We start from the raw sequence: 27,661 nt of genomic DNA on the forward strand, positions 1-27,661 counted from the left end.
TACTTGCACTATCTGCTGCCAAACCTCTTCTTCGTTTTATTGCTTACACATGACGCAGCTGTCGATACTGGCTACCAGCGGTATATTTGCAGCGTATGCGGCGGTCAGCTACGCCGTGCTACAGCAAGTCAACATGAACGTGCCGAACGCCTACATGGATGAGATATTCCACATTCCACAGGCGCAGCACTACTGCCAGGGCAACTTCCATGTCTGGGACCCCAAGCTGACTACGCCGCCAGGACTCTACCTCTTCTCGACGCTGCTCAACCGCATATTGGGACACCTGTGCTCGGTCAGCTTTTTGCGTCACACAAACTGGATAACGAGTCTAGTGTTATTCTGGATTATTCGTGATCTGCAAGGCCAACTGCGCCCGGGGATCCAACTGGCGCTGAAAAGTCTGTCGCTGGCGTTGTTTCCCGTGACGTTCTTCCTCAACCACCTCTACTATACGGACACATTGTCCGTGGCGCTAGTTTTGGGCATGTACGCTGTGAGTCTGAGGGACAGACATTGGGCTGCGGGCGGGCTGGGATTTTTGTCTCTTTGGGTGCGGCAGACAAATGTCATTTGGGTCGTCTTTGTCGCCTCCACCGTGGCGCTGCGCCAAGTGCACGGATCTGTGGGCGAGCAGATAAATCACTGGCCCTCTGGTGCCTGAGCAAACGAGCCGTTGTTTTGGTGCCGTATGCGATGGTTGTCGCTTTGTTTGCCGGCTTTGTTATGGCAAACGGCGGCATTGTGCTGGGTGACAAGGAGAACCACCGGGCGGGCATGCACTTGCCGCAGATTCTATATTTCTTTGCCTACATTGTGGGAGTATCGGCACCGGCCTTGGTCCCAATTGTCAGTCCGCTGTGGTTCGTCCGAAGCATATCAAAAAGGTAAATCAAGTAATAATTTAATCAAAAAGTTTACCATTGTCATTTATGCACTGGCTGACTGTTTATGCTATATCTTGTTTTGTAGGCCTATGCGCAGTCTTACCCTGGGACTGGTTCTGGGCGTGGCCATGACATACAGTATCAGATATTACACCGTCGAGCACCCGTTCCTTCTGAGCGATAACCGGCATTATCCGTTCTACTTGTGGAAAAACTTCTTCCGTCGTCATCCAGCGGCCAAATATTTGGCCATACCATTCTACATATATGCCGGCTCGGCGCTGCACACACTACTGTCTCGCGAATCCACTCTTTGGCAGCTCTCATTGCTTCTCTGTACATGTTTGGTCATTGTGCCGTCGCCGCTGCTGGAGTTCCGGTACTTTACCATCCCTTACTACATTGTGAGAATGCATTCGAGATCCTCACACGCCCTCTGGGAAATCATGTGGTTTGGCTGCATCAATTTCGCCACTCTGTGGGTGTTTCTGTACCGGCCTTTCGCCTGGGACTCGGAGCCGGGCGTGCTGCAGAGGTTCATGTGGTAAAAAATTGTATTTATTTGAGCTTGTAAGTGCCGCCAACCAGCTCCAAGCGGTCGTTACGGACCATCAGCGCGAGCAGATCACGCAACTCGTCGAGCGTGGTTGTGTCGCCGGGCAGGAACATTGCCAGCATCCCCTGGATGCGGTCCAGCGGCAAGGGACCAATGCTGGTGAGCATGCCGGTTATGTAGTTGGCATGCATCTGCATTGCCTCCGCCTTGTGCTTGTCGCCAGCTAGATCGACGTGTTCAGAGTCCGACTCAGACCCTGCGTCCCAGGCCTCCTCCTGGATAGTCTCGGCCACTTCGAACGCGCCGGCAGACTCGCGCAGCACGCCCTGCGCCTGCCAGAACCGCACTAACGGCAAGACAAACTCCTCCGTGCATTCGATTGCCGTTGCCGCCTCGGCCGCGGTCATGCGCGGCGTGGCCTGGAACGCCATCAGCAGGGCAGCCTTGTCCGGCCCGACAGTTATCTTGAGCGCCCTATCTCCAAGCTCAACATCTAGAGTGACATGTCCCTGCGAGATCACCCACTCGAGCTTGCGCGCCGGTCTGAGCGACTCGTACATACCGGCATACTTGTCACATATCTCGGCCATTTCGCCCGGCAAGCTGAATAAGGGCGCCGGAGCGGCTGCCGAGGGCCAGAACTGTCTGGAGACAACTAGCGCGTGCATGGGCGCCGCTGTCCACCGCTGCAGCGCCTGCGCACAGTGCGCGTTCAGGCGCTTGGAGTCTGCCACGTCCTTCAGCATGACCTCGCAGCAGTCCAATGGGCCAAAGCGCATTTTCATCATCTCGACTTGCCGCACCTCTCTCGACGTCTCGTAGTCGGCAGCGTCCAACAGGCGTCGCTGCAGGTGCGCTTCGAACTCCTTGACGAACAGTGATGGCGAGTCGTAGATGCTGACGAGCAGGCCGAGCACATCTGCATCGCGCCTCTGCGCCGTGCGGTACGTCGCCTGCGCTTCCCTGGGCAGCGGCGCCCACGGAAGTGCGTAGTCCTGATCGTATGACAGTCCGTCCTCGTTGAATCCATGCATGGGCTCTGCATTTGCACCAGCAGCAGTGTCAGCAGAAGCCAGGTCCTCGAAGAGCTCGCTGTGCTCGGCTACCATGTCCTGGACCACGCACGCCACGGTGTCCGGCCGGCTGCGCAGATAGGAGCGCAATGGCCGCGCGACGATCTCGAGCGCCGTGCTGGTCGGGTCAAGCAGCCGCAGCACGCGGATCGTGGATATGTACTGCGTCAGGATATCCGCCGTGGTGGCTGCCTGGTGCAGCAGCCGCCTTTGCATTGAGGCACGCAGCGAGCGGGCCATCTCGCCAAGCGGCGGCTGGCTGGCGCGCAGGTCGATGATGGCTGGCAGCGACGCTGGGTAATCTGTGATGATAGAGAAGAGCTCGGACACGCGCAGCTGCGAAAAATGCGCGCGCAGCGTGGCTGTGTGCGTTGCTCGCAATGCATCGTTTGGCAGGTGGGCGCAGAGGACGCCGGCTGATTGGCTGACAATGGATGTGAGGCGGTCCAGCGCGGGCGTGGTCCACTGGCCTGCTTGTCTTTGCACCAGCACTCGGATGGCCCTGCCCACGCCGCTGTTGATCGCACATTTGACATACTCTAACGCGTGGATTGTAGTGAGCAGTTGACACCCTTGTTTCAGTACCTCATTGAACAGTCGAGTGTCGTCCGGACTGCTGGACAAGCCTGAGATTGGTCTACTGATGTCCAGCCCGTCTGTTTGCTTCTGCTGCTGATTGTTACTACTGTCCTCTGCTGTCGTCAGTAAGCACGACGTGGCTGCATATATCCACTCCTCGAGCCACGCATGCACTCTGTCATTGAACACGCCGAACATTAGTGCCCGCCACGCCGAGTCTGCCAAGTCTGATTTTTTTCCATCAGCTTTATGCTTGAACTCTTCATGAAGAACGTGGATGCCTTGCAAAAAGTCCACAAACCGCCTGAATCCCACCAAGTCTGAGATCTCAGGATTTCCAGGCATATCGGTGACATCACGCTCCAGTCGCTGGCAGTACTGCGAGGCCAGGGCGGCAATGCCTTGCGAGCAGCATTTGCGCGCACTGGTGATCTTGTGCGCAAGTGTGTGCAGCGCTTGTGGCGACAGTGCGCCGCAGAGATTGTACGTGTTCATTTAATTAAAAACTATCAATGATTTTATCAATTTATATGGAAAGAAAGATAGTACAATGTTGTTGATTCAAGGCACCAGTCCAGACTAAGTGGCCGGCTGCTCTGTGCATGCATGTACTTGCTCAAAAGCGTTTTCTATAGCTGTGGGCAGCTACACGTGATAGACAAGTACACGCGCACATATGTATCACTAGTAAATATAAATACACACATAAATAAATACATACATACATATCGTCCAGTGTGTTGCAACAGCTTGTTTTGCATATGCAAAAAATGGAAACCCTTTGTTTACGATATAATAATTAAATAATAGTAAAACTGTGAATTGCTTTATATATAATCACCAATATTGATTATGATTTACCCACAGAAGAATAATATTGAAGGTGGATTTGCAAAAACTCACCAGCGATTCGGAAATAAATAAGGCCAATATTGCAAGTACTCAAATATATTTGTCTGCATTAGTTTGCGTCTGTGACAAATGATTCCGCAGTCCAAAACTGCGCTATGCGTTTTCCCAGTGCAGGGCCCAGCTTGCGGCGGGATCCGTACATGGTCAAGTCCTCCAACAGCTTTTCCGATCCATTGGTATCATTAGGGTCGCCAAGCAGCGCCTTAAATAACTGGGTGGGTGTCTGGTACTGCCAACCAATAGCTAATGCCTTGTCAGCGCTGATTCCGCGCAATGTCAAGAGCATCCGCAGGTATATTTCACCAACAGTCAGCGTGCCACTTTTGTTGCTCACCACATCATACGCATCAAATGTCATGGCCAGGTGGACATGCGGAAACCTCGCTTGGATGCTCTTTTCAGGCTTGAAAACCCCTTCTGCCCTATCATATGGTCTGGAACAGCATACACATCCTTTAATGAGTCCTGCAGCACACAAGTGGTTTGCCTCAGTAACCGCAGTGTAGCCTCAAAGGTCCTGGGTCTCTTCAAATGGAAACCGTGGTGGATTTGAATTTGGCTGAGTGCAGAGTTAACAGCACTCTCTCCCAGCCTGCTGACGGCATCAGGGTCATTGCCCTCGACTATATATAGCACGTTGTTGAATCCAGTCCCGTGTATCCGTGAATGCTGCTCTTTGTATCGACCATCTCGTATACTCGCGCACAAATCATCCATCCTCTTGCGCTCGACCACATAGTCCAACACAATGTCTGGCAGATGTTTGCAGGTTCCAGACTGCTTGGCGCGCGCAATCCACAGGTAATCGCCAACGGTCAGTGGCCGAATCTCAATATTAATATGGTGCTCCTCGAGCTCCTTGGTAATAAGATTTCGGTCGGACACAGAGTGCACTTCGCGGTTGTCAACTATCAGAATAATTTCGTACTCGCCGACAGGGTAGTGGATCAAATCCGCTAATTCAATTTCGGCCAGAATCGAGGGTGACGAGTTACGACTGAATGAGCGTGAGGGAGAGGATGATTGGCCGAATGCAGCAGACTGGTTACGCAGCAGGTGTCTCGCCGGGCCACCGTTGCCGCCAGACGTCAAGTAAGCGCCCCTCCCAGTTGTGGATCTAGGCATAGGCGGTGGCAATCCCATATCCCGCCCCGCACCTCGAAGATATGGCTGCGGCGCCAAACCAACAGCCCAATCGTCCTCACCCTCGATCTCGTCCTCGAACTCAACATTGTCATGATTGGTGGGAGCGTCCAACTCGACTTCAGGTCTGACAAATGATGCAAAAATACGCTCGTCGTCGGCTGGCAGCTCATTGCGCACGCGCAAAACATCAACAACTTTGATTGCAATATCAAGCCCTTCTTCGGTCAGACAGAACTTTACTCCTCCCTGGCGCTCAACCAACGACTTGGTCTCCAATGTTTTCATCCCTGACCACGCTGTATGCACAAAGTTTCCTCCCTGCGCGCTGCCTCCACGGCCGCCGGAATAATGGCTGCTGCCGCCGCCCCTGCTTCCTCCGCCACTGCCTCCGGCCACATGGAACGGCGTGTCCGTATACTGCTCGCACATGGGGATCAGCTGGTTCTTTGGAACAAAATAGTCGGGTCCGTACAAACAATACGTCTTAAATAGTCCTATGAGCAAAGCAAACGTCCCCGAGCGATACCGAGGAACGTACAGACGAGGCGCACTCTGCTTCGGACCGTTTTCCAAGCCAGCTGCCGGCCTACCATCAGCTACCGATGCTTGCTCGCTGATGCTGTTCACGGCTGGGTCCGGGATGCCATTTTCCTTGCGCCAGGCGATCATCCTCTGTGTCAGTCGATTGGCAATGCCCTGGCCGATTCCCTGAAGCTGTACGGTTTCTTGTGGGTTTTCGATACGCAGCGGGTACAGCCGTAGTGAGTTAAGTGCCTTTTTGAGTGTGTACTGAGTTTTTGCATTGCTTTTGCAGGCTTTATTGTACCATTCATTAACCCATTTAAAAAAAAGCGGGTTGGCGCATGCGGATTCCGAGTCCGAGTCCGAGTCCAAGTGCGAGACGCTTCGCTGGCTCATATTTTTTTGTATGTGGTAGAAATAAAGGAAATTAAATAAACAGTATTTATGTGGGCAGAAGTGATTTTTTTGTATTGGCTGCACGTTGTTTACTTTTAGCTTGCTGCTGAACAAGGGCAAGGGATAATAATATTCGCTCGCTTGATTTTTAATTGTGTGCGTTGATCAAGCTCATTGTTCCACCTTTCTTTGCATAAGGTAAACAGAGTTAGTTGTCGTGGAAGCGCTCACCTCTAAGCTTTATTTTCTCATTTTAATTTTCGCTCTTTCAAACGTTTAAAAACGTCGCGTTTTTTATTCTACTACTTATTTTGTCTATACAATTCAATTCAATTCAATTCAATTAGCCTCACCTTGTTTTCACTTTTCAAACTTTACAATGTCGGTCCAAACGCAACTCACAAAGGGCAAAATCACACTCAAGGGCTCAGCACGCATAGTCACGGAGTTTTTCATCTACGGCATCAACAGCATCCTCTTCCAGCGCGGGATATACCCAGTAGAAGAGTTTGAAGTTCAGAAAAAGTACGGGCTCGACATCTGGGTGTCCAACGATCTTCAGGTGACAAAATACCTCAATACAATCATGAAGTCCGTGGAGGAATGGCTAGCAGCAGGCAAAATCAACAAGCTCGTGCTCGCCGTGAACTCGCGCGAATCCCGAGAGACCATCGAGCGCTGGCAGTTTGACATTCAGCTTGTTCAGGAGGCAGATGAGGAGAAAGAGAAGCCGAGGGCGCCAAAGAGCGAGAGGGCGTTGCAGCTGGAGATACAGGCTATTTTCCGCCAGATTGCCGCGAGCGTATCGTTTTTGCCCATCATTGATGAAAAATGTACGTTCAACATTCTGGTGTACGCTGATTCGGACGCTGAGGTGCCGACCACATGGACGGACTCGGACCCGCTACATATTAAGAATGCCGAGCAGGTGCGGTTGCGCTCGTTCTCGACTGACGCGCACCGCGTCGAGGCCATGGTTGCGTACCGCCGCGATCCTGATTTGTGCTGAAAGAGAGTGTAGGACGCGAAATTAGTGATCAATAAATTAATAACAATGCAGATCAAAAGCCTTTTGCCCCCATCTTGGACTGTGCTGCAAAGCACAAGAAAATTCAGGTGTAAAAAAACCGACATGCGAGACATCAATGAGCAAAGCTGCAGTTGCGTTTTTTTATTATTTTAATTTTTTGGCTTTTATTATTTTTTTGCCTCGTATTCCTTTCGTATTTATTTATCTCATATAATATTCGCGCAAATGTCAGCCGACGCTTACAATCGCGATATTACTAGCAGTGTTGCTGACACGACTGCACACGACAAGAGCAGCGGCGAATTTGCCAGTAGAAGCTCCAAGGACTCCACTAGAGTACAACTGTCGCCGCGCGCTGAAGAGGGCGTTGACAGCAGCGAGAGAAACAGAGAAAAGTCTCCCGATGCAGGTAAATTTCAAATAATAAAAAATAGCAGCAAGGATGCAAAGCAATTTTGACAACTTTGACTCGCCCATTTTTATGCTTTTAGCAAAAAAAACGCTGTACTAACCCAGGCAAAACACTATAAAAAATTTAGGCGCAATGGCGAGCTCATTCTTGAAAAGCATGGAGCAGACGCTGCAGCGGTCAGCAAGCAGAAGCCGGAGTGGACGCGATAGCAGCAGCAAATACCAGTTGGAGCGCGATCAGCAGCAGCGGCGTGGGCGCTCAAGCAGGTCGCCCAAGCGCTCGAGCACTTCGCGGCACCGCAGCCGGAGCAGCCGGCGGAGAGCCGAGTACGACGACAATCAGCGCGACTACGAGTACCGGCCACGGACGTACCGGCGGCGGTCGCGCAGCCGCAGCCGCAGCCGGCACAGGCACCGGTCACGCGAAAGCACCCGGCGGTTGCAGCATTCCTCGGGAGGGCGGCGTGAGGAGCAGCCTGTTGTGGCGCTGCACCTGCGGCCCAAGAAGCTGAGCATGTGGGATCTGCCGCCGCCCGGGTTCGAGAGCGTCAGCTGCTTGGATGCCAAGGCATCGGGGCTGTTCCCGCCGCCTGGGCAGGCGGCCGGATCGCGCAACGTGGCGTCGTTCAACCCCAGCGTGCTGTTCGAGCACACGCATCGCGAGGAGAACGACCGATTCCGGCCTAGCAGCCGCTGCGAGCGCGAGTTCCCCAGCACGGCATCGCGGCAGGCGCGGCGACTGTACGTCGGCAACATGCCCTATGGCATCGACGAGGACGGCATCGCCTCGTTCTTCAACGACCTTATGGTGCGCATGAATATTGCACCAGCCGACGAAATGCCGGTGCAGAACATCCAGATTAACTTTGACAAGAACTATGCGTTCGTCGAGTTCCGCGACGCCGAGCAGGCGACGATGGGAATGGGGCTGGACGGCGTGATGTTCCAGAACCAGAAGCTCAAGATCCGCCGGCCCAAGGACTACATTCCGCCTGCCGGCCAGCCTGAGCCGCAGCCACCTGTGCTTAGCCTTCCGGGAGTCGTGTCCAACACCGTGCCGGACTCGCCCAACAAGGTGTATGTCGGCGGCTTACCCGCTTATTTGAATGAGGAGCAGGTCACTGAGCTGCTGCGTGCTTTTGGCGAGCTGAAGTCGTTTAATCTGGTCAAGGACAACGTGTCGCGCCTGTCGCGTGGCTTTGCCTTTTGCGAGTACGTTGATCCGAATATGACTGACATTGCATGCCAGGGGCTCAATGGCATGGAGCTGGGCGACCGCCGCCTGGTTGTCCAGCGCGCCAGCGTTGGTGCCCGCGGCGGGGCGAACCCACCAGCCATGGGCCAGCAGCAGCAGGACTACTACCCGCAGCCAAATACTGCCAGTGACGGTGCATTCCCTCCGCATATTCAGCAGAATGGCGGATATCCGCAGGACCAGTCCCAATATCATCATCAGCAGCAGCAGAACCAACAGCAATACCACCAGCCACCAAATGCCTCGGTTGCGTTCACTTCTCAGCAGCAGCAGCAGCAGCAGGTGATGCCCAGCGTGCAGGCGACATCCATCGTGCAGCTGTTGAACATGGTGACGGTCAACGAGCTGGACAACGACGAGGAGTACGAGGACATTCTTGAGGATGTACGCGACGAATGCCGCAACTTTGGTAGCATCCTGGATCTCGTCATCCCGCGCAACAACCCCGATCAGCCCGACGCACCAGCGGCAGGCGTCGGCAAGATATTCATCAAATATCAGAGTTCCTCCGAGGCCACTGCGGCGATCAACGCATTGGCTGGACGACAATTCATGGGCCGCACGGTCATCGCATCATACATGTCCGAAGAAGACTTTAGTGCAGGTAATTTCTAAACACTTTGCCAACAATAATAATAAATAATTTGATTTTTTATCTGGTTGATTTTTTAACTTTAAAGAAAAAATTATGAGGTTTTTTTAGTTTACTTTTTCTTTGACTATTCCTTATAGTTTGTAAAACAATCGCCGAGTTTCTTGCTGTGCTTCTCCATTGAGTGTTCTTCCAACTGTTTGGCACGAGTAGTGCACAAGAAAGTGCTGAAGCAAACGTTGCATTTGATCGACTGCGCCTGAGCATTGACTTTAAGCTGGCTGTTGGCATCCTTTGGCGCGTTTTTTGCGGAACGTTCACGCTTTTGCTGAGCCTTGGCACCCTAAAATTTTTGTATTTGCTTATCACAAAAGATATAGATTGGTGGGGGGGGTTTAGTTTCTGTACTTTTGGTTTGTTTATGTGAAATAAGAATGTGTGTTGAAAGGATCGTATGTTTGTCACTTACGTTTCCCATTGTCGTTGGTTAGAAGAAAGTGTGTAAAGTTGCTGTTTGGCGCTTTTAGTTCTTATAAAGTAGGCGCAGGATTGCAAACGTCCAAGTAAAAATGAATGGTAGAAAAGTATGGATGCAATAGGAGATAGAAAAAGTGTAAAAAAGATAGAAACAGAAAAGAGAATGAACCAAGCCCACACTGATTCTGACAACACCTGAACAATGCATTGAAACGCTCCCCAATAAAAATCAGCCACACAAACCAGTTTGGATATGCACAGTCTTTCAAATCGCGAGAATACAAAATCTTGAGAAAAAAATTGGCTAAAGATCTTGCAGCTGCAATTAAAGTGACATCAGCAGGCTCTGTCTTCAAGCCTGAGCTGGACCTTTTTTTTGCTTACGTTCTTTTTTCAGCAAAAATAAATATATCTAACGGCTACAAAGGGGGGAAGCAAGCTACATTCCCTGCAGAATTCTGCGCATAAAATAAACGCTTAACAAAGTGCCACGTTTCCATAATTAAATTCTACGAAAAGGCAATAGGTTATTTTCACTTTCACACCTCTCTTTCTTTAATTAAAGCAAGCTTTTTTTTATATTTGTACACCTAAATATATATTTTTTACACCTTCCACACTATAACTTTTTCCATCATGGTTCGTGTTTGCACCCTTTCACTCCTGGCCGCACTCAGCTTTCTGGCATCCTCATACTCCACGACAATGGCGCGCGCCGAGAGACAACACGTCCTGCAGCAGCACCAACATAACAGCAGCACAAATGGCATCCAAAGCATCGACAATGAAACCATCTGCTCAATGAACACATCCGGAGACCAAACCTGCTACCCGCGCATATTTGTGGCAACCAAGGAGTTTCAAATAATCCAGCTGGGCCAAGACATCCCCCCAGGCCTGCACGTGCAAATAGACATGACTACGGGCGAACGGCGAGCACGCCTCATGGACGAAGCCGACACCGACGCAAAAGCGCTGGCAATAGTGCCAGACAAAGAAGACGAAGACAAATCGCAATTGCCGCTGCCGCCGCCATCGCATCCCAGCATGAGCCTGGCATATAACACCAAGATGCAGGAGTACATCGACCGGCTGGTTTCCACCGCAAATGCACCACCGGACCGCACACAGACAGACTCTCTGATGCAAGTCCTTGGGGAGCTCGAGGACTTGGTGCATGAGACACGGCATGCCGAGCAGCTTCTGCGCGACCCCGGTGCAGTGAGTGCATTCCTGCGGCTCAGCGACCCCAGCGCATCATCAATGCCCTGGCCCTCCACCGTGCGCCGTCTCTCCTCCATGGTTCTCGGCGCCTCCGTGCAGAACAACTACAAGCTGCAGGATATTGCCTTCCGCGCTAACGCTATTCCCTCGCTTCTGCGCGCCATGTCCGTGGATTCTGACCTGCGCACTGCCGGTAAGCATATATTTGCTCTCTCTGCGTTGGTGCGCGGTCACGCCGGCGCCCTGGTGCAGTTTGCGGATCGTGGCGGTCTGCGCCTCCTGCGCGACCTCAACCCTATGGCTGCCGCTGTCAACGACGACAACGAGTATGAGGCGCGCAGACTGGATCTGCGCATTGTGCGCTTTATCGAGGACCTGTTCAACCCCGAGTTCAACCCCGAGGTGCCCCGCGATGCTGCCAGCTTGGTTGCCCAGAACGCTGCCACTTGGTGCAATACCCTGGCTGTGCGGTTGATTGACAGTCTGGAGGATGTTGAGGTTGAGAGGGGCGCGGGAGCGGCTGCGTCAAAGTATGTACGCCGCTCGGCGTATGCGCGCGCACTGCAGTCACTGAGGGCGGGGTACCCAGCGACCTGTGTGACGTCGGCAGAGCTCAAGCACTGGCTGCAGGATGAGATCGCTCGTGTGCCGAAATCTGACGACGAGAGCGCTGAGGAGTACCGCCAAGCGCTGACCGAGCTCGACTACTAACAAACCATTTGTAATTTTTCTTTTATTAAAGATGCTCAATAATAATATAAACTTGCGTTTTTTTGCTTATTATTCTTCAGAGTTACGAATCATAGAAAGAAAACAAATGGTATTCAGGGTTATCCTTTACAAGGCACACACACAAAAAAATAAGAAGAGGAGAAAAGGCTAAACTTAATTTTTTCTTAGGCAGTCTTGGCAATAGCCTGGATGTCACGGAGGCACTGAGCAATGATATCATCTTGGGTCTTCGCATTCGTGAGCTGGCTGCGCACGCTACCAATAACCTTATCGGCCAGAGCCTTCTGCTCGCTCTCGCGCACGGAGCTCTCATAACGCACCCACGAGTCCAGCACAGACTTGATCTCAGCATTCAGCGCAGCCTTCTGCTGCAGCTCGAATGCCTCGGCATTCATGGTGGCGATCTCCTTGGACATGCCAAACATGTTCTTAGTGTAGGTAACAATGTCCTTCAGCTGCGACTTGGCCTCGATCTGGCTGAGGACCGCCGACTTGTGCTCACCACGAGCTGTCGTGAGGAGGTTCTCGATGGCCTTCAGGCTGGAGTCTGCCCAGCTGGTGTAGGGCTCCTTGATGGCCTTGTAAAGGACTGCGAGGATGGAGCCAAAGGCCACGAGGAGGATGGTCTCCTCGTTGACGACGTAGATCTCCTTGGAGATCAGCAGGGCGGTCAGACCGGTGGCGCTGGCAAAGTAGCCGGTCTTGGCGACCAGCGAGTTTCCAGGGAATGCATCAATAATGCTGTTGGCCTTCTGCTCGGCAGGAATGCGCTCGTTCTGGGTCGAGTACGCTCTATATTTGTGTGCGAATAAAAATGGGTGCAGCGCTTATCCAAGGTTCGTCCGTGTGTTTGTGTGTGTATATGCGTGCGCGCGTGTGCAAACATAAGTATATGCAGAAAATGGTAAAAGTTGTAGTTGTAGGTTTGGTGATTAGTTGCATGTCATTTGTAACTCGTCCGTAGCTATTCCCAACTTGTATTATTACACGCAAAGTATGTTTCCAAATACGTTACCTGACGGCGGAGACACCGGCGGGGGTCAGACGCATGGCAAGACCGCGCTGGGCGATAGCTACACTTATAAAAAAACGTAATTTCAAACAAGTCGATGAGAAAGTTGGATTTAGTGTTGTCCCGTGTGAGAAAAAAAGAATAAGGTACTTTCTCAACTGTCCACTTTGCTCAAATTTAACCTCGATTCCGGACCGCTTATCTTACCAGGAATGTTCTTGGACGCAAAACGAAGAGCCATTTTCAAATATAAAAGGTAAATTTCAAATTTGTCTATATCAATCGATAAGAATATAAAATAAAACTCGAATTGAAAAAAGGGAAAAAAGAAGGGAAAATTGAACCAATGCCAAATTGGTGCAAAACCTGGAAAGCCAATTCGCTATCTGCGTTGTTAGTGTGTGTGGTGTGTAAATGAAAATGAAAATAAGCGCACGCTTAAACACATGCATGCTCTCGAACACATAGGCTTATCGCGCACAGGAGTAAAAATGCAAAAGTGAAGATTAGATTATATTTGTTCTTGATCGATCAATTTCACGTGATTTGGGATTTTAAAAATGTAAACTTGTTTCTTTTTTGCAGACGTGTGTCTCGGGGCCCACGCTTATTTACACCAAAGCAGAACCAACAGCAATCCCATGCACAATTGTTGCCTCTAGTGAACAGCGAATATTCTGTTACTTTTTGGAGGTGTATAAAAATATATAATATCGGATCGTTAAAGAGATTTGCATCCCTATTTTGTCTCTTCACACTATTGAGCCAGAAAGGAAAATAATATCTTTAAATTGGGAATTCAAAAGTGCATGATGCAACAGCAATGAAAACCAGAACATGATGTGAATATTAACGTCAAAAGAAGAGAAACATTAGCAGTATACATGGAAGGAAAATAAGTGGATGCGGATACGGACCGAGAGACGCACGAGGGAGAGGTATGTGCGTGTGTGTGTGTACGTGTGTGAACTTGCATTTTGTTTTGAGAAATAGTCAACTCAATGCATATTTTCAAGCCCAAGAAGCAAGGGACTTGAGACGATTGTATAGAAAAAATGGTTGATTGTCTCTGTATTCTGGGAACAATGATTTTGCGCATATTAACATTTCTTATTATTTAAACAACGCTCAATGAACCGGGAATCCACAGACACGAGAAAACAGTAAAAAAATAAGAAATGAACCTAGTGACAAGACGCAATACCAGAACATTGTGTCATTTGTTTTTTTACTATTGATCCCAAGATAAAAAAGTAATGATGAATCGGCGCAAAACCATTATCTGTTGCGCCGCATAAATCAATGAGACTTTTGAGACTTTGAATCTGCAAAGACCAAAACCTTGCATGAATAGCAGAGTGGCACATGACGGAATTGTGACCCAAGATAAAGGTTGTGAGTATGCTTGCAAACGGCTAAAAAACACATTAAATGGTTTGTTTATTTTATACATCTCGAGGAGTCTATTTCCTAAACGGGAGGCATTGTTGACTGGATGACAAATTGTGTTCTTGAAAAGTCAGTCTAATAGTACACCAACAATTGGGAAGATGGTTGCTAGTAAAGTAGGGGAATCGAAAAGCGGTCAAACTGCATTTTTTTGAACTTGTTCTGCCTGACTGTCTCTAGTCTCTAAATTTTGTCTGTCATTAAAAGATAAAAAAAACCTGTAAAAAAACAGAGCAGAAAAAAACAGGCCTGATGGTCTTTTGCATGTTTTTTTGCTTTCCTTTCTGCGCTTTCTTTCTGTTTGGTATCAATCGACAAACACACATTTTCTCGCGAATATACATCGTCTTTAATTTTTCACTCCCCTCTCTCGCTCTCTGTCTGTCTATCTATCGCCAATATTTTTTGTTTGGTCCCCACTTTACGTGATCCTCATTTCTGTCTTGTCCGTTTTTACCCGTCTTCCTTTCTTTCTTTCCTTTCCTTTCTCTCTCCCAACTAGAGATTTTATTTTTTTAACTCTTATTCTTAAACAATAATTATATTTCTTTCGAGTGCGTGTGCATCGTCGTCCTTTTCCATTCCTCGTTCACTCGTTCAGCTAACATTTTTAATTGTATAAAGAGCATATACGCTCTGCTTATATTTATAAACCCCCTCCTAAAAAATCCATTATTTTCTCTCTGTACTCTGTTCCTCCAACAACCTCTTTCCATACGAGTTTCTTTAGTGGAAATAACGCACGCACGCATATACACACACTCACACTTACTCACTCACACTTGCTTTTTTAGTCAGCTTTCTACTTTTATTGCATGCCTTTTTGTTTTCTTTGTTAACGCTTAGAATAAGACCAGCCTTGACAAGTGTTGGCCAACTAAAAAAGTAGACAGAGAAACATTGGCAGTATTTTGTCTCAGTTGTCTTTTGTCGAAATAAACACTCCCCCGTTCCATCTTTTAGCATACTTTCCTTTCTATCCTCCTTCCCCCCTTTTCATTTTTTATTGCTCCTCTCTTTTCCTTTTTTCTACGCACTTAAAGCTTTTTTCGTCACTTTTCACAAACAGCTGCTTTCAATTTTTTGTATTGCATATTTTTTGGACACCTTTTCATTTTTCATTTTTTTGTTGTTATTCAACTTTTGAATTCTGGAGTCTACAGTGGAACGCAGTACAAAAGGTACCAAAAACTGGCTGATGCCGAGTATATTCAGTAGGAAGAACAAGAGCGTGACGCGACCACCGTCGGGAGTGCCGGCAGACTTTGGACACACGCGGGGAGGCCTGAGCCACTTGATACGTAACGAGACTCCCGAGGCCATCCTGCTGCCACCCCCGCCGCCCCCACCAGTGCAAAAGGATGCAGCGGCCTTGCCGCCAACTATGCCCAACGGGAACGAACGGTTCGGACCGGGCTATGGAAGCGCACAACCGTCACAGCCCCCTCTTCAGCAGCAACCGCAGGCGGAGCAAATGAGGAACAGTCCACAGCAGTCGGCTTCATTGCCGGATGCCAGACAGCGCCTATCACAGCAGCAGCAGCAGCAACAAAAGGTCAATGGGAATTCGGCCACAGACATCAACGCCAACCCCATGTACGCGCGCAGCGCAGAGAGGCCGACCTCGGCATCCCAGCAGCCCAACGGTGCCGGTATGAGTGCACCCGCGGCATCACGCACAAGCGAGCAGTCCACGCGACCAACCAGTGGATCATCGTCATTCTGGTCTAAGCGCGCATTGAGCGGACTGGCAATGTTTCCGCGCCGCGGCTTCTCTGCCGCGCTCAACGAGAACATGCTCTACTGGTTTGGTGGCAAGTCCGACGGTGGGCTGCAGAACGACCTGAATACGATGGACACAGCCACCTGGGAGGTCCGCCGCGTAGAGGCCATTGGCGCCATGCCGACGCCGCGCGAGGGCCACTCGGCGGCCTTTATCCGACGCACGATGTTTGTGTTTGGAGGCCAGGATGCTGCGGGCAAGTATGACGAGACTCTGTACGCTTACAATATGGCCAACTTTACCTGGTACAAGGTGCCCATGAAGGGCCCCGCCCTGGCTGGACGTAAGGGCCACACAACGGTGACCTTTGGCTCCAAGCTGTTCATCTTTGGCGGTACAGCTGACGGCTACTTCCTTAACGACCTCGTGTCCTTTGACGTCAAGGCCGCGGCGCAAAACGGCCCTCACTGGGACTTTAGCAGCTACCAGCAGCAGCCGGCGCCGGCCCCACGCGCCGGCCACTCGTGCAGCATGTACCCTGGAAGCATCTTTGTGTTCGGCGGCATGGACAGCGACCGCTGCTACAACGACCTGTGGGAGTACTCGATGGAGACCCGGCAGTGGACACAGGTGACGCCCAATGGCGCCACGCCCCCGGCGCGCTACGGCCACGCGTCGGCCGTCGTCGACGACTGCATCGTCATCATGGGCGGCCGCACGCTGCGTGGCGAGCCGCTGAATGACTTTTTTGCATACAAGATCTCGTCCCAACGCTGGTACACATTCCAGGTCAATGCGTCGACTTGGCCGCATCAGATTGACCCCATCTTTTCGCTTGTCAAGACGCGCCTGCTCCTGTACAGCGGCAGCATGCTGCGCGACGAGACCGACCCAATGATTTACTCGCTGGACACGTCCAAGATCAAGATCCAGCCGGATGGCCCGCGCGCGCCACCCGCCCAAACTCAACAGCAGGGCCAGCAGCAGGAGGCTGAGGATGACAAAAACCGTCGCCACCGGTCGATGCTCCCCCAGCAGCAGTCGCAGATGCAGGGCAGTCCGCAGAACATGCAGCCGCAGGGCGTGCAGCAAGGCGGGCGTGCCGTGTCTATGGTCGCCGGCAGCACATCTCGAGAACAGCAGCAGCAGCAGCAGCAGTTGTACCAGAACCAAAACCAGAGCGACTCGGGCATCCCGCGTCCCCCCACAGGCCACAATGGCCCTCGGCCATTGGCGCCCAACCTTGACATCAACCAGAGCCAGCGCGCCAACATGTCGGTAGACAGCTTTGAGGTAATCAGCCCGCAGGGTAACGACGACCCTGACGGCATGCGTGGCAACAGCTCGTGGGCGTCGCAGAGCGGCGGCAAGGGCCGGGCGCAACCGCGGCGGTCTATCGTGCTCAACCAGAGTCTGGTCAACACCGGCGCCAGCCCGCCTGTTGGCCCAGCCTTTGCTTCGGCGTCCATGGGCAGTCTGGGCGCATTGTCCAACGACAGCCTTGCAAACGCACCCATGCTCCCGCCCACGCAGAGCGCCGACGACCGCCGGCTCACGATCCAGCTGCGCAACCGCAACTCGGCGGCGATCCTCGGTGGCGACGGCAGCGACCAGTTCGCGCCCGAGGGTGGTGCACCTCCGCAGCCTGGCGCTGACCAATCCCGAAGCATTGCCAGCAATGGACTCGGCTCCATGGCCCAGCAGCAGCATCACAACAGGAACAGCGCGCACATGTCGATTTCCTCAGAGCATAAGGACGCCCTGGTGCGCACGTGGACGACGCTGGAGAACAAGTACGCTTACCAGCGGTCGGCCAAGGAGGAGTCCGTTGACGGCTCCGCATCGGTGCAGAGCATGCGCGGCGAGAGCCTCCTCAATGACGAGGCGACGCGTGTCCTGGGCGTTCTGCTGGGCATGCGGCGCGAGCTGGCCGAGACCAAGCAGCAGCTCAGCACGGTGTCGCGCGTGGCTATCGAGCGCGTGGCCGAGGCCGAGCGCGGGCGCAAGGCAGCCCTGCAGGAGGCCATCTTCCTCAAGGCCAAGGCCAGCGCGCTGACTGCCGGCAGTGTGCCTCTCCTGGGCAAGCTCAACACGCACCGGATCCATGAGCTCGAGCGCCTCTACGCCAACACGCTAAACGACAACGACGCGCTGCGCAACCAGCTAGCCGGCGCCAATTTGGCGCTCAAGCAGTCGCACGACGCCCTGGCCGAATTCAAGACCGACGCCGAGCTGACACGCAGGCAGCTGCGCGAGCTCGAGCTGCTGCAGGCCGAGGAGCAGCCGCGGCAGGCTGAGATGGAGAAGCGGTTTGCCGAAAAGGACGCGATGCTGCAGCAGATGGCCGCGGCCGACGCCGACCGCACCCAACGCCTGGAGGCCGCCATGGTGCAGGTGCAGGCCGCCCAGGACCGCGCCGATCGCATCCAGACCATGCACGCCGAGGCCCTGGCGCGCATCGACACCCTCAGCTCGTCGACAGCCGAGCTGCAGGCCGAAGCCGACCGCCAGCGCTCCCAGGCACAGCGTAGTCGCGAGCGCGCCGCCGACTTCGAGCGGCTGTGGACGGAATCCCGCGACGAGCTGTCCTCCTCCCGCGGCCTGCGTGCCAATGTCGACCAGCTCGAGGCCAAGGATCGCCGCATCGCGGATCTCGAGCAACAGCTGGCCGACGCCTCGCCCGCTGCCGCCTCTGCCGCCGCTGGCCGCGCGCGCAATGACTCGACGACGTCGCAGAGGCCGCGCGGCAGCTTCTCCTCGGACAACTCGGACGTGCGCACTCGCGAGCTGCACGCAGCCTACCTGGCAGCGCACCGGCAGTGGTCCGAGGCGCGCGACGAGCTGCTGTCGCTGAAGAATGCCCTGCGCGAGGCCAACGACCTGCGCCACGACGCTGAAGCGAAGGTGTCCGCGCGCGAGCGTGAGCTGAGCGACGTGCAGGCCCGGCTGTCGGCATTTACGGCGCTGCTGCAGGAGTATGCTGACCGCCAGCAGATGCGTCCCAAGGGCGATTTGAAGCGCGGTGATGACGATAGTATTTCGGTGCAGAGCATGCTGGCTGCCATTCAGCAGCTCCAGCGCACGTCGTCGATTGCGACGGGCCGGCCGAGCATCGACGCTGTCAAGCCTTCCTCGTCGGCCGGAAGCAATGTTGGCCCTGCGCAGCACCAGCAGGCGAGCATGGCGACTGCTGCGCGTGTGCTCAATGCCTGAGCGCTCTCATTTTTTCTTTTCTTTCCTTTTTTCTTTTGCTATTTTCCTCTCGTATTTTTTAACCTTTTTTCATTTTACAATATCGCGACAAAGCCTTGCACATCAATATCAATCATGCCAAGCAATATTTTTTCCCCAGCGAATCACTCAAACTGCATAAAGTGTAAAAATGTACCACTGCTTGCAATGTTGCGCCTTTGCATTTTTGGACTTACAAAGGAGAAAAATGCAAAGGCGCAGCAGCGCCTCTACTTACTGAGAAACCCAAAAGTAATATTTCCACCTTTTTGCTTTATGCTTAGCTATTTTTTCTTATTTTCTTTCATTTCCACGTATTTATTTGCTTTTGTTTTTCTACTAATTGAATTTGTCGCCTTCGTCTTTGCATGAAAGCCATTGTACATTCACTGTCCCTGGTCGCAGCCACGCTGGTGTTCTGGGCATACGGACTCCACCTATACCGGGCAGCAAACCAGCCGCTAGTTTCGCTCTCTGCCAGCGACTCTCTAACCTTTAGCAGCAAGGCTACCACTGAGCCCCCCACGGCGCTTACAAACAACAAGGAACAACAGAACGCATCTCCGTTGGCGTCAAGCAACGACGGCATTGTTACATTCATCCATGCATCGGACCTCCACATCAGCAAGTACTTTGCCAAGGGAGGATTGATACACTTTCTGCACTTTCTCCACACAGCGGTCCCGCTGATTTCGCCGCGGCTGGTGGCAGTGACAGGGGACCTGACGGACGGAAAGGACCGGCAGCGGCTGACGTCCTTGCAGCAGATTGACGAATGGCAGGCGTACCAGCGGACGCTGAATGAATCCCACGTGAAAACCCGCTTGGACGGCAACTTCTACCGCGACCAGCGCGGCAACCACGACTGCTTCAACGTATTCTCGTTCAACTCGTCCGACAACTACTACAAGGAATACTCGGCGGTGCAGGAGGACGGCTATTTGCTGCAGATTCGCGAGCCCTTTGGCACATACTCGTTTGTGGCCAGCGACGGGTGTCCGAGACATGGGTTCGCGCGGCCAATGAATTTCTTTGGCTACCTGGACGCCTACGGCATGGAGCAGCTCGAGCGGCGCATGGAGAAGGCCAGCGGGTCGAGCCACGTTTTCTTGCTCAACCACTACCCGGTGAGCACCATGTTGTATGGAAAGTATCGCAAGTCATTTGGCGAGCTCGTCAACGGCGTCAGCGTTTTCCTCTGTGGTCACCTGCATTACTTGGCCGGCGGCATTGGCGCGCAGCTGCAGGCGTACAAGGCACACGACGGATATTGGGAGCTGGAGATCGGCGATATGAAGGAGCACGCGGTTTACCGCGTCTACGCCATTGACAACGACCTGGTGGCCTTTGTTGATGTTATTTTACCGCTTGAGCAAATCCCCATGCCCAACCCGCAGCTTCTCGATGCCCGTGTACAGGCGGCCATCCCGCATCCGCCCGTGGTGCTGGTGACTAACCCGAAAGACGCACGGTATCTGCTGCCCAAGCATGAGCCCCTGGGCAAGATGCTGACCAGCACGCATATCCGGGTGCTCATCTGGACCGACTCGCCCGTGGCCTCAGTGTCAGTCAAGATCGACGGCCACGAGCACCCGCACAAGGCCGAGTACCGCGGCAAAGAGACTGGAACAGGCAACGATGTGGTGAAGACGCCCCTATGGGTTGTGCCCTGGGACGCGGCAAAGTACAACGACGGGAGTCTGCACGAGATTCAAGTTACAGCCGTTGATTCTGACGGCAAAACAACGACAGTGCGCTTGCCCTTCCATTTCTCGCTCGAGCCCTTGTCCTTAGAGAACGACTCGCGCGGCGGGTGGATCATGCGGCAGAACTTTGCCGACATCTTCCGCATTTCGGGGCTTATCAGCTACCTGCTCATGGTGCTTTTCCTCTTGCTCATTCCGCGTCTCGTCCATTGCCATCTAAAGGACCCGCACGCCTGGCTTTCGCGCCGCCGCCTGGAGCACCACAAGGACGACGCGCGCATGCGTCATATCTGGGCGACATTTACACGTGGCAATATTGTCAACCCCTTTGTTCTTGTCAAACTTCTCTTGGCACTGCTCTCCTCGCACACAAAGTTTTGTGTCTGGACGCAGTTCACCGCGCAGGTGTATTTCGCCAGCATCCCGTGGCTCTACTGGCCTGCGTACTTTTTTGCCATGGCCCTGGCCACAATGCCTCTGTTCACCGGCCATCTTATTCCGTCAGCTGGCCCTAATGGAATAGGCTCTGTCTACGTCTACGGTATCTACATTGCCGGCGAGTGGGCACCTCTGTTGGACTCTTGGTTGTACGCACTCACCAGCATTGCCTCGCTGGCTCTGCTTTTGCTGTATGTTCCCGTTGCGGTTTCCCCATGGTCCATATTTTATCCGACCCCCGTGGGTGCCCAGAAGCCGTGGTATCGCAGTATCTTGGTGCGTTTGGCGATGGCCTCTTTTATCACTCTTTATCTGGGCGTCCCGACCATCATGACTGTGTATACTTATGGATTTATATCCATTGTATTGGGCCCTGGTCGCGCTTGGCTGTTTATTGCCGCCGCTGTTGCCCTGTATACCCTCGACTGGAGCTTCACTGTGCCTTCTCCGAGGGACAGCTATTCCCGCGTGCCTGTCGCCAGCAGCGAGGCTGCTGCTTCTGATGAGCACGCATCTAGACCAAATGAGTAATGAATAATGCAATTCAACCTAATAGAATGCGACTAATTAATTATACAAAATACAATGTCTTTTCTTTCTCAATTTTTCTGTAAAAATAAATTTTACAATTTTTTTAAATTTTATTCGAAAAAGCAACATTATATGTCACTTTGCCAGCTTGTTTGCTAACCCTAATTCTTTATTCTTTATTCAACAAAAAGTGTTTTCTCTACTTTTCACCAGCTTACTTTTTTGGATTTATACAAATATTCACTTTCACTAAATTATGCACTTTTTAAAGACCATAGCTGAAGAAAATATAGAACTCAGAGAACGCAGAGTATATTTGCAAATATTGGGCCCTAATAAAGACGACATAAAATATGAGTTGCCCGCAAATCCAACGGTTAGAAACATATACAGCGGTATAATAATGCTTTTAGAAGGAAAAGGCGGTATAGCCTTCTTATCAAATACATCGGTTAAAAGGTGAAAACTTGCTTGCAATGGAAAAAATATAGTGCTCAACGAGTTGGAAAAGGACGAATATTTATACGATGTTATTAAAGAAAGAGGTCGATTATATGGTGGAACTTATAATTTTCGGCGCTAATGCATATGAAGAATATATTGTGGATTTCACCTATTTCAAGTAGAGTTGAATTTGAATGCTAACAAACAATTGCTTTGGCTTATTTGATATGAAGTTAATTGGGTTTACTGTGATACACATATGTGTACTCTAATATTTAATGTGCAAAATAATTATATATTGTTTGTTGTAATATATATTTTTTTGAAACGACGGTTACAACGCATTGCCGACTTGTTCTTTCAATAATCTGGGCAATAAATTTCAAACCTGAATCTGCCAAAGACCAATACGGAATATCCCAAACATCTCCCGAATGTATGTTTTTTTTTTAGTGTGTGGTAATCCTGCTATAAATAGGAGGCAGATGGGGATGAAGAGTTCGCGCCAGTCTTTGCAGCTTCTCACAGTACGCCTGAGTTGCGGATAAGCGAGCGCATGGAGGGAAAATATTTCGTGGTACAAAAGCCTCGCCCGCAACTTGGATACGCGTATCAATAGGCGAATGTTTTAATTGGGCTGAAATGGCATTCCTGCCCGCATCTATTTTTAGAAAGTCAAGTCGCACCCTCAAGCAGACAAATGAAAGTAAAAAAAATGAGATGATACAGTTAGGAAATAATGCAATTCACCGAGATTTGCATTGCTTTTTATTATTATTAATTTATGCCCAAGAATGGCCAATCATCCCTCCCTTGTTCTTCATTGCCAGATAAGATTGTTTTTTATTGTTCGTCTGTGCAAGATGCTCTTGTAAAGCGTAAGTATCAGATGGCCTGCGCCCTCCAGTTTCACCTTCATTTTCAGGATCTGTTGGCAGAGTTGCCTTGCCATTCTGTCTGTCCATTTTCACTTGCAGATTGCCAATTTGGCAATTGCTTCTTGACGGACGGATGAACAGACAGAATGGCAAGGCAACTCTTCCAACAGATCCTGAAAATGAAGACAAATAAGAGGAGGAGGGTCGGTGTGGGATATGCCAGCACATACATTCTTATATTTTGGTGATATAATTCAACGAAATTTCGTCTTTTTTACTTGCGACAAGTGATGCGAGCTATGTTGCAAATCATCCGTGCAGCGGGGGCAATAGTGTCAGTGCTGAGGTAAACAGAAAACAATGGAAAATGATCGGGAGATTTTCCATCCATCTTTTTCCATCCAAATTTAGATAGATGCAAATATTCTAATTGTAGCTATTCCCGCAACGAATTTAAACAAGCAAACCAACAAGCAACCAAGCAGCAATATAGTTTTTTTTGAAGAGCCCAAGGAATTGCTCGCTCCTACTGTATATAAACTGAGTATTCTGTCGACTATTTTCTCCTTGCCTTTTTCTTTTATATTCTACATACAAACCTGTTATCCCACTCGCCCCTTTTTCTCTCTAAATCACATCGTCATTTCCATCAATATGTCCCACTTCAACAACCAGTCTCACTACGGTCAAGGACAGCCTCCCCACGGCCAGGGTCAGTTCCAGCAGGGCCAATTCGGCCAGGACCGCCCCAGCTCTCCTCACGGCCAGTTCGGCCACAACCATCCCAGCTCACCCCATGGTCAGGGCCAGTTCCAGCAGGGTCCTCACAGCCCGGGTCGCCGTCAGGAGCATCATGGACACCAGCAGCAGTACGGCCAGCAGCAGTACGGCCAGCAGCAATACGACCAGCAGCAGTACGGCCAGCAGCAGCAGTACGGCCAGCAGCAGCAGTATGGCCAGCAGCAGCAGGGACAGCAGCAGCAGTATTATGATGCTCAGGGCCGCCCCATCTACCAGCTGTACGACCGCAACGGCAAGTTCCTTGATGTGGATCTGTACGATGCTAATGGCAATTCTGTTGATCACAGCGTTCTTGCCAAGGTGAAGAATTACTTCGAGGACGAGGATGGTGTTGATAAGTCGCATATTGCCCTTGCTGGCGTCGGCGCTCTTGCCGCCAGCCTCATTGGCAAGAAGTTCATCAACCGCAATGATTAATAATTGCAATTGTATTAGCTAATTTTATCAGTAATAAAACAATAGTCGAATTAATCGCATTGTATATATTCTTAAATGCCCAACTTTTGTACATGACGATAAGAACATTGTTTAAATTTATATTATTTGTAAAAAAATTGCTGTTTTGTTTTTACGCCCACGGATCGAAAATGACCTTGTAAACACCTTTTTCTTGAGTTTCGAATTTCCGATACATCTCCGAAGCAGCAGACAACGGAACCCTATGAGAGATGATGCGGCCAATATCCGCACTTTGTAGTAATTGGCAGACCTCAGGCATCAACGAGCGAGCGGGACAACGCCCAGTGCGGAAAGTGATGTTCTTATCGTAGCACTGCTCGGGACTCACGGGGAATCCCTTGTCGTGAGCATGAACGCCGACCGAAGAAACAACGCCACCGGGGCGCACAAGTTGGAAACAAAGATCCAACGCGTCGAACGTACCAACCACCTCCAACACCGCATCCATTCCGCGACCACTCTGAGTTACTGCACAATTGACATCCAGCGGAGACTTTCCGGGAGCGACAGCAATGGCGCCGACTCCTGCAGCCATATCCAGCCTGGACTTTACACGGTCTATTGCGTAAATAGTGCCAACTCCCAATAACTTCGCGCTGATAATAGCGCACAGCCCGACCGGACCACACCCCACCACGGTGATGGTCATTTCGGCGGGCGTCATTTGGGAGTCTGCCAGGGCAGACATTGCGTTTTTGGCGCAGAAATATCCGGTGGCAAAAATATCGCCCAGCAAGACGCCCTCGTCAAAGGACACGTTGTCGGGAAGAGCCATCAAAGTTCCGTTGGCATGCGGGACACGCACAAACTGTGCCTGGCCGCCGTGGATACCACAGCCAGACTCGTTCACCCATCCAAATAGCTGCACGGTATCGCAGCGACTAGACAGGTTGTGGGTGCAGAACCAGCAGGTTCCACAGGCTGTGGTGAAACTGGCAGCCACGCGCTGTCCTCGGGCAAACGTGACACCCCTGCCTGCCTCTTCTATGATACCGGCAAACTCATGGCCGCAGATTGTGTCTTCGCGCAATCCCTTTTCTGCACCTCGGTAAGGATGCAGATCGGATCCGCACAGTCCACACGCCATCACACGCACTATTGCTTCGCCTGCTTGGGGATTGATGGGACGCGGCACGCGCTCGTACGAAACCTCGTACGGCTTCTTGAATACGACTGCGTTCATAGCGGGAGCCTCGTCGGACATTTGCCAGAATACACTAAAATTGATTTAAATAGCAGATGAAATTTTAAAAATGTTGTAAACGGAGAAGATAACGATAAAGATCGTGTGGGGGGAAATATCCAAGATTTGTCCGCATTTACGCCACCAATCGTTGACGCGTATATGTTCAAAGGCTTTTTCGATTTTGAAATCCCTGCGAGCCGGACAAGACTGGCTTGCCAACCCGTATAAATTCAGGTTTACGCCGAACAAAAAAATTGATCAGCTGTATTTTTCTTCGCTTTTAAGCGTTTGTTGTTATTTATCTGGTTTTCAGGCATTATGTGCGTTAGCGCAAAAGAAAAAACCTTACAACAATGTACCTTTTTCTCATTCATTCATCTATTAATACCTTTAGTTTTGTAACAACAAATATTGAAAAATAAACCATTTCTCATCTGCTTTTTCCTTTATTTATTAATACAAACATGGCCCTCAAGTGGGTACCTCGCAGCGCCGGATGTCGCTGTCCGCCGTCCTCGGCGCAATTGCCACCCTTACGCTTGCCCTGTCAGGCGTAGTAACAGCCTCCTCAGAGCAAGTGAAAATGACAACCTTCCCCTCCGTTCTCTACGTGGCCTCTCCATACGCCATGTGCTTTGGCGTACTGATCAAAGAGCAAACCATTCTCACCGATGCCCGCTGCCTGTACCCTTTCTCCAACAGCAGTAGTGTGCCCAGGGAAGTCAGCGGCTTGCTCAAGCCTGACTATTTGATGGTCGCCCTGCCCACCGTCAACACCTCAGCCACCATGCACAACGTCCTGCTGTCCACCCAGGTATATCCCAACCCGGACCAGGCCGGCTTCCGCGCTTCCACCTTTTTCGGCCTTGTGGCCAACTACGTCGATAACACGACGTTTTTCGCAGTCGAATCGCCAACGTGCACTCATACTACCCGCAGAGCCAGTATATCGAGGAGGCCGAGCAGAATTTTGATGTAGGCATTATTACGCTCAAGCACCCCATGGGTGGTGTGCCCCTGGCCTCGTTGTTCATCGACGATACGAAGGCTAACACGGCTGGTTTGACCGCCCTGTCATTTTCGTCGCCGAACCTCAGCAGCGATCCAGCCACCCAGCAAGTGCTTTATCGCGGTATTGACCTGACCGTCGTGCGCACCACCGATGTGAGCTCGCTCAGCCGCAGCGAGTGCAACAAAAATTATATTACTGCATACGGCCTGAAGGACCTGAAGAGCTTCAACGGTCATCCGCTTCCTGGGAACAACCGCCAGCATTCTGCTCGTCGATTTACGAAAACACGACGCTGTGCGACCTGGACGCCAGCATTGCAATCAACAGCAAGAACAAGGACGAGGTCAACTCGTATAACCTCAACTCCACCATACTCTTTGTTCCCGACGGCTCGTCCATTAGAATCGTCAGTGTTGGTCAGCCGCATCTGTTTGAGGTGCGCTCGGACCCGCTAGCGCCGTGCTCGTCGAATGGCTTTGTCCATTACCCGCGCACTGGCATGTACACCGACTGGATTGGTTGGGCTACAAAGGGCTCCATTGCCACCAACGGCTCGTGGGTCGACAAGGTCCTCAGCGGAAACGTGATTGCCGACTTTGTCGATGGAAGAGACGGCAGCAGCGAAAGCGATAGCAGCAGCCGCAGCTCTGCCGCCTCAAAGCTATCGGCCATTGGCGCCATTCTTGCCGCATCAATATCTGTGCTGGCAGTGGGTTTCTTGAGCGTTTGAATATCAGAAATTCCTTTAAATTGAGTGTAAAAAACATGAGGTGAAAATTAACTGCTCGGCCATGACAAGTATATGCTGATGTTGTTGGTGTTGCTGGACATCACATCACTTTGTCGCTGACTTTGACGCAGTCGGCTTTGACGCAGTCAGCTTTGCTGCAGTTGGCTTTGTCGCCGGCCGGCTGTATGGGCTAAATCTAGACTTGCCATATTTTGCTGGTTCTGGTTTGTGAGAGCGCACCTCAGTTGCGCGTGTGGACCTCATGTAAC

At 51.4% G+C, this 27,661-nt stretch overlaps 14 protein-coding genes across 14 annotated transcripts; 8 read left to right on the forward strand and 6 right to left on the reverse strand.

Moving 5' to 3' along the window:
• Positions 1-49: 49 nt before the first annotated feature.
• On the forward strand, positions 50-664 carry BX661DRAFT_167709 (DIE2/ALG10 family-domain-containing protein; the record flags this gene model as incomplete). The annotated part of the gene is made up of 1 exon (XM_051533360.1): positions 50-664. The coding sequence occupies one exon, from the start codon at positions 50-52 to the stop codon at positions 662-664; it is 615 nt and encodes a 204-aa protein (XP_051394850.1).
• Positions 665-696: 32 nt separating this feature from the next.
• On the forward strand, positions 697-1,295 carry BX661DRAFT_195104 (alpha-2-glucosyltransferase Alg10; the record flags this gene model as incomplete). The annotated part of the gene is made up of 3 exons (XM_051537914.1): positions 697-863; positions 973-1,182; positions 1,262-1,295. 3 exons carry the CDS (start codon positions 697-699, stop codon positions 1,293-1,295), a joined length of 411 nt encoding a protein of 136 aa, XP_051394851.1.
• A 42-nt stretch (positions 1,296-1,337) lies between these two features.
• BX661DRAFT_628 (uncharacterized protein) lies at positions 1,338-3,651 on the reverse strand. Its single transcript, XM_051539330.1, has one exon. It carries the CDS (start codon positions 3,588-3,590, stop codon positions 1,446-1,448), a length of 2,145 nt encoding a protein of 714 aa, XP_051394852.1. The 5' UTR covers positions 3,591-3,651; the 3' UTR covers positions 1,338-1,445.
• Positions 3,652-3,685: 34 nt separating this feature from the next.
• Positions 3,686-6,118, reverse strand: BX661DRAFT_174886 (uncharacterized protein). Its single transcript, XM_051533935.1, is given in 3 exon segments — positions 3,686-4,399; positions 4,420-5,731; positions 5,744-6,118. 3 exon segments carry the CDS (start codon positions 5,820-5,822, stop codon positions 4,057-4,059), a joined length of 1,734 nt encoding a protein of 577 aa, XP_051394853.1. The 5' UTR covers positions 5,823-6,118; the 3' UTR covers positions 3,686-4,056.
• A 214-nt stretch (positions 6,119-6,332) lies between these two features.
• On the forward strand, positions 6,333-7,222 carry BX661DRAFT_174887 (mitotic spindle assembly checkpoint protein). Its single transcript, XM_051533936.1, has one exon. It carries the CDS (start codon positions 6,451-6,453, stop codon positions 7,078-7,080), a length of 630 nt encoding a protein of 209 aa, XP_051394854.1. The 5' UTR covers positions 6,333-6,450; the 3' UTR covers positions 7,081-7,222.
• A 17-nt stretch (positions 7,223-7,239) lies between these two features.
• BX661DRAFT_202281 (uncharacterized protein) lies at positions 7,240-9,392 on the forward strand. Its single transcript, XM_051538499.1, has 2 exons — positions 7,240-7,510; positions 7,641-9,392. Exons 1-2 carry the CDS (start codon positions 7,327-7,329, stop codon positions 9,380-9,382), a joined length of 1,926 nt encoding a protein of 641 aa, XP_051394855.1. The 5' UTR covers positions 7,240-7,326; the 3' UTR covers positions 9,383-9,392.
• Positions 9,393-9,394: 2 nt separating this feature from the next.
• Positions 9,395-9,998, reverse strand: BX661DRAFT_174889 (At2g23090 like protein; the record flags this gene model as incomplete). The annotated part of the gene is made up of 2 exons (XM_051533937.1): positions 9,829-9,998; positions 9,395-9,702 (listed from the first exon to the last, which is right to left on the reverse strand). Coding segments are annotated over exons 1-2 (218 nt in total), but the record flags the coding sequence as incomplete, so codon positions are not given.
• A 381-nt stretch (positions 9,999-10,379) lies between these two features.
• Positions 10,380-11,832, forward strand: BX661DRAFT_174891 (uncharacterized protein). The gene has a single exon (XM_051533938.1). It carries the CDS (start codon positions 10,473-10,475, stop codon positions 11,769-11,771), a length of 1,299 nt encoding a protein of 432 aa, XP_051394857.1. The 5' UTR covers positions 10,380-10,472; the 3' UTR covers positions 11,772-11,832.
• A 5-nt stretch (positions 11,833-11,837) lies between these two features.
• BX661DRAFT_651 (ATP synthase subunit 4) lies at positions 11,838-13,193 on the reverse strand. Its single transcript, XM_051539370.1, has 3 exons — positions 13,012-13,193; positions 12,808-12,865; positions 11,838-12,584 (listed from the first exon to the last, which is right to left on the reverse strand). The coding sequence occupies exons 1-3, from the start codon at positions 13,043-13,045 to the stop codon at positions 11,957-11,959; spliced, it is 720 nt and encodes a 239-aa protein (XP_051394858.1). The 5' UTR covers positions 13,046-13,193; the 3' UTR covers positions 11,838-11,956.
• A 2,912-nt stretch (positions 13,194-16,105) lies between these two features.
• On the forward strand, positions 16,106-16,765 carry BX661DRAFT_139261 (uncharacterized protein; the record flags this gene model as incomplete). The annotated part of the gene is made up of 1 exon (XM_051532780.1): positions 16,106-16,765. A coding segment is annotated over one exon (660 nt), but the record flags the coding sequence as incomplete, so codon positions are not given.
• A 2,701-nt stretch (positions 16,766-19,466) lies between these two features.
• BX661DRAFT_174896 (Metallo-dependent phosphatase-like protein) lies at positions 19,467-21,987 on the forward strand. Its single transcript, XM_051533939.1, has one exon. It carries the CDS (start codon positions 19,576-19,578, stop codon positions 21,880-21,882), a length of 2,307 nt encoding a protein of 768 aa, XP_051394860.1. The 5' UTR covers positions 19,467-19,575; the 3' UTR covers positions 21,883-21,987.
• A 2,504-nt stretch (positions 21,988-24,491) lies between these two features.
• Positions 24,492-25,791, reverse strand: BX661DRAFT_174901 (chaperonin 10-like protein). Its single transcript, XM_051533940.1, has one exon. It carries the CDS (start codon positions 25,666-25,668, stop codon positions 24,574-24,576), a length of 1,095 nt encoding a protein of 364 aa, XP_051394861.1. The 5' UTR covers positions 25,669-25,791; the 3' UTR covers positions 24,492-24,573.
• Positions 25,792-25,933: 142 nt separating this feature from the next.
• BX661DRAFT_778 (uncharacterized protein) lies at positions 25,934-26,676 on the forward strand. The gene has a single exon (XM_051539481.1). It carries the CDS (start codon positions 26,147-26,149, stop codon positions 26,627-26,629), a length of 483 nt encoding a protein of 160 aa, XP_051394862.1. The 5' UTR covers positions 25,934-26,146; the 3' UTR covers positions 26,630-26,676.
• BX661DRAFT_777 (uncharacterized protein) lies at positions 26,677-27,043 on the reverse strand. The gene has a single exon (XM_051539480.1). The coding sequence runs from the start codon at positions 26,923-26,925 to the stop codon at positions 26,725-26,727; it is 201 nt and encodes a 66-aa protein (XP_051394863.1). The 5' UTR covers positions 26,926-27,043; the 3' UTR covers positions 26,677-26,724.
• Between the last annotated feature and the right edge of the window lie 618 nt (positions 27,044-27,661).

The sequence above is a fragment of the Kickxella alabastrina genome, assembly GCF_025024165.1.
Source record: "Kickxella alabastrina strain RSA 675 chromosome Unknown BX661scaffold_1, whole genome shotgun sequence".
NCBI lineage: Eukaryota > Fungi > Kickxellomycota > Kickxellomycetes > Kickxellales > Kickxellaceae > Kickxella > Kickxella alabastrina.

Bases quoted from the DNA above. Each gene is read 5' to 3' on its own strand.
- BX661DRAFT_628 (XM_051539330.1), bottom strand. From the start codon at position 3,590: ATGAACACGTACAATCTCTGCGGCGCACTGTCGCCACAAGCGCTGCAC.
- BX661DRAFT_174886 (XM_051533935.1), bottom strand. From the start codon at position 5,822: ATGATCGCCTGGCGCAAGGAAAATGGCATCCCGGACCCAGCCGTGAAC.
- BX661DRAFT_174887 (XM_051533936.1), top strand. From the start codon at position 6,451: ATGTCGGTCCAAACGCAACTCACAAAGGGCAAAATCACACTCAAGGGC.
- BX661DRAFT_202281 (XM_051538499.1), top strand. From the start codon at position 7,327: ATGTCAGCCGACGCTTACAATCGCGATATTACTAGCAGTGTTGCTGAC. The intron at 7,511-7,640 runs GTAAATTTCAAA...TAAAAAATTTAG, and splicing joins AGAAAAGTCTCCCGATGCAG to GCGCAATGGCGAGCTCATTC.
- BX661DRAFT_174891 (XM_051533938.1), top strand. From the start codon at position 10,473: ATGGTTCGTGTTTGCACCCTTTCACTCCTGGCCGCACTCAGCTTTCTG.
- BX661DRAFT_651 (XM_051539370.1), bottom strand. From the start codon at position 13,045: ATGGCTCTTCGTTTTGCGTCCAAGAACATTCCTG. The intron at 12,866-13,011 runs GTAAGATAAGCG...TTATAAGTGTAG, and splicing joins TGCGTCCAAGAACATTCCTG to CTATCGCCCAGCGCGGTCTT. The intron at 12,585-12,807 runs GTAACGTATTTG...ACACAAATATAG, and splicing joins GCCGGTGTCTCCGCCGTCAG to AGCGTACTCGACCCAGAACG.
- BX661DRAFT_174896 (XM_051533939.1), top strand. From the start codon at position 19,576: ATGAAAGCCATTGTACATTCACTGTCCCTGGTCGCAGCCACGCTGGTG.
- BX661DRAFT_174901 (XM_051533940.1), bottom strand. From the start codon at position 25,668: ATGTCCGACGAGGCTCCCGCTATGAACGCAGTCGTATTCAAGAAGCCG.
- BX661DRAFT_778 (XM_051539481.1), top strand. From the start codon at position 26,147: ATGTCGCTGTCCGCCGTCCTCGGCGCAATTGCCACCCTTACGCTTGCC.
- BX661DRAFT_777 (XM_051539480.1), bottom strand. From the start codon at position 26,925: ATGCTGGCGGTTGTTCCCAGGAAGCGGATGACCGTTGAAGCTCTTCAG.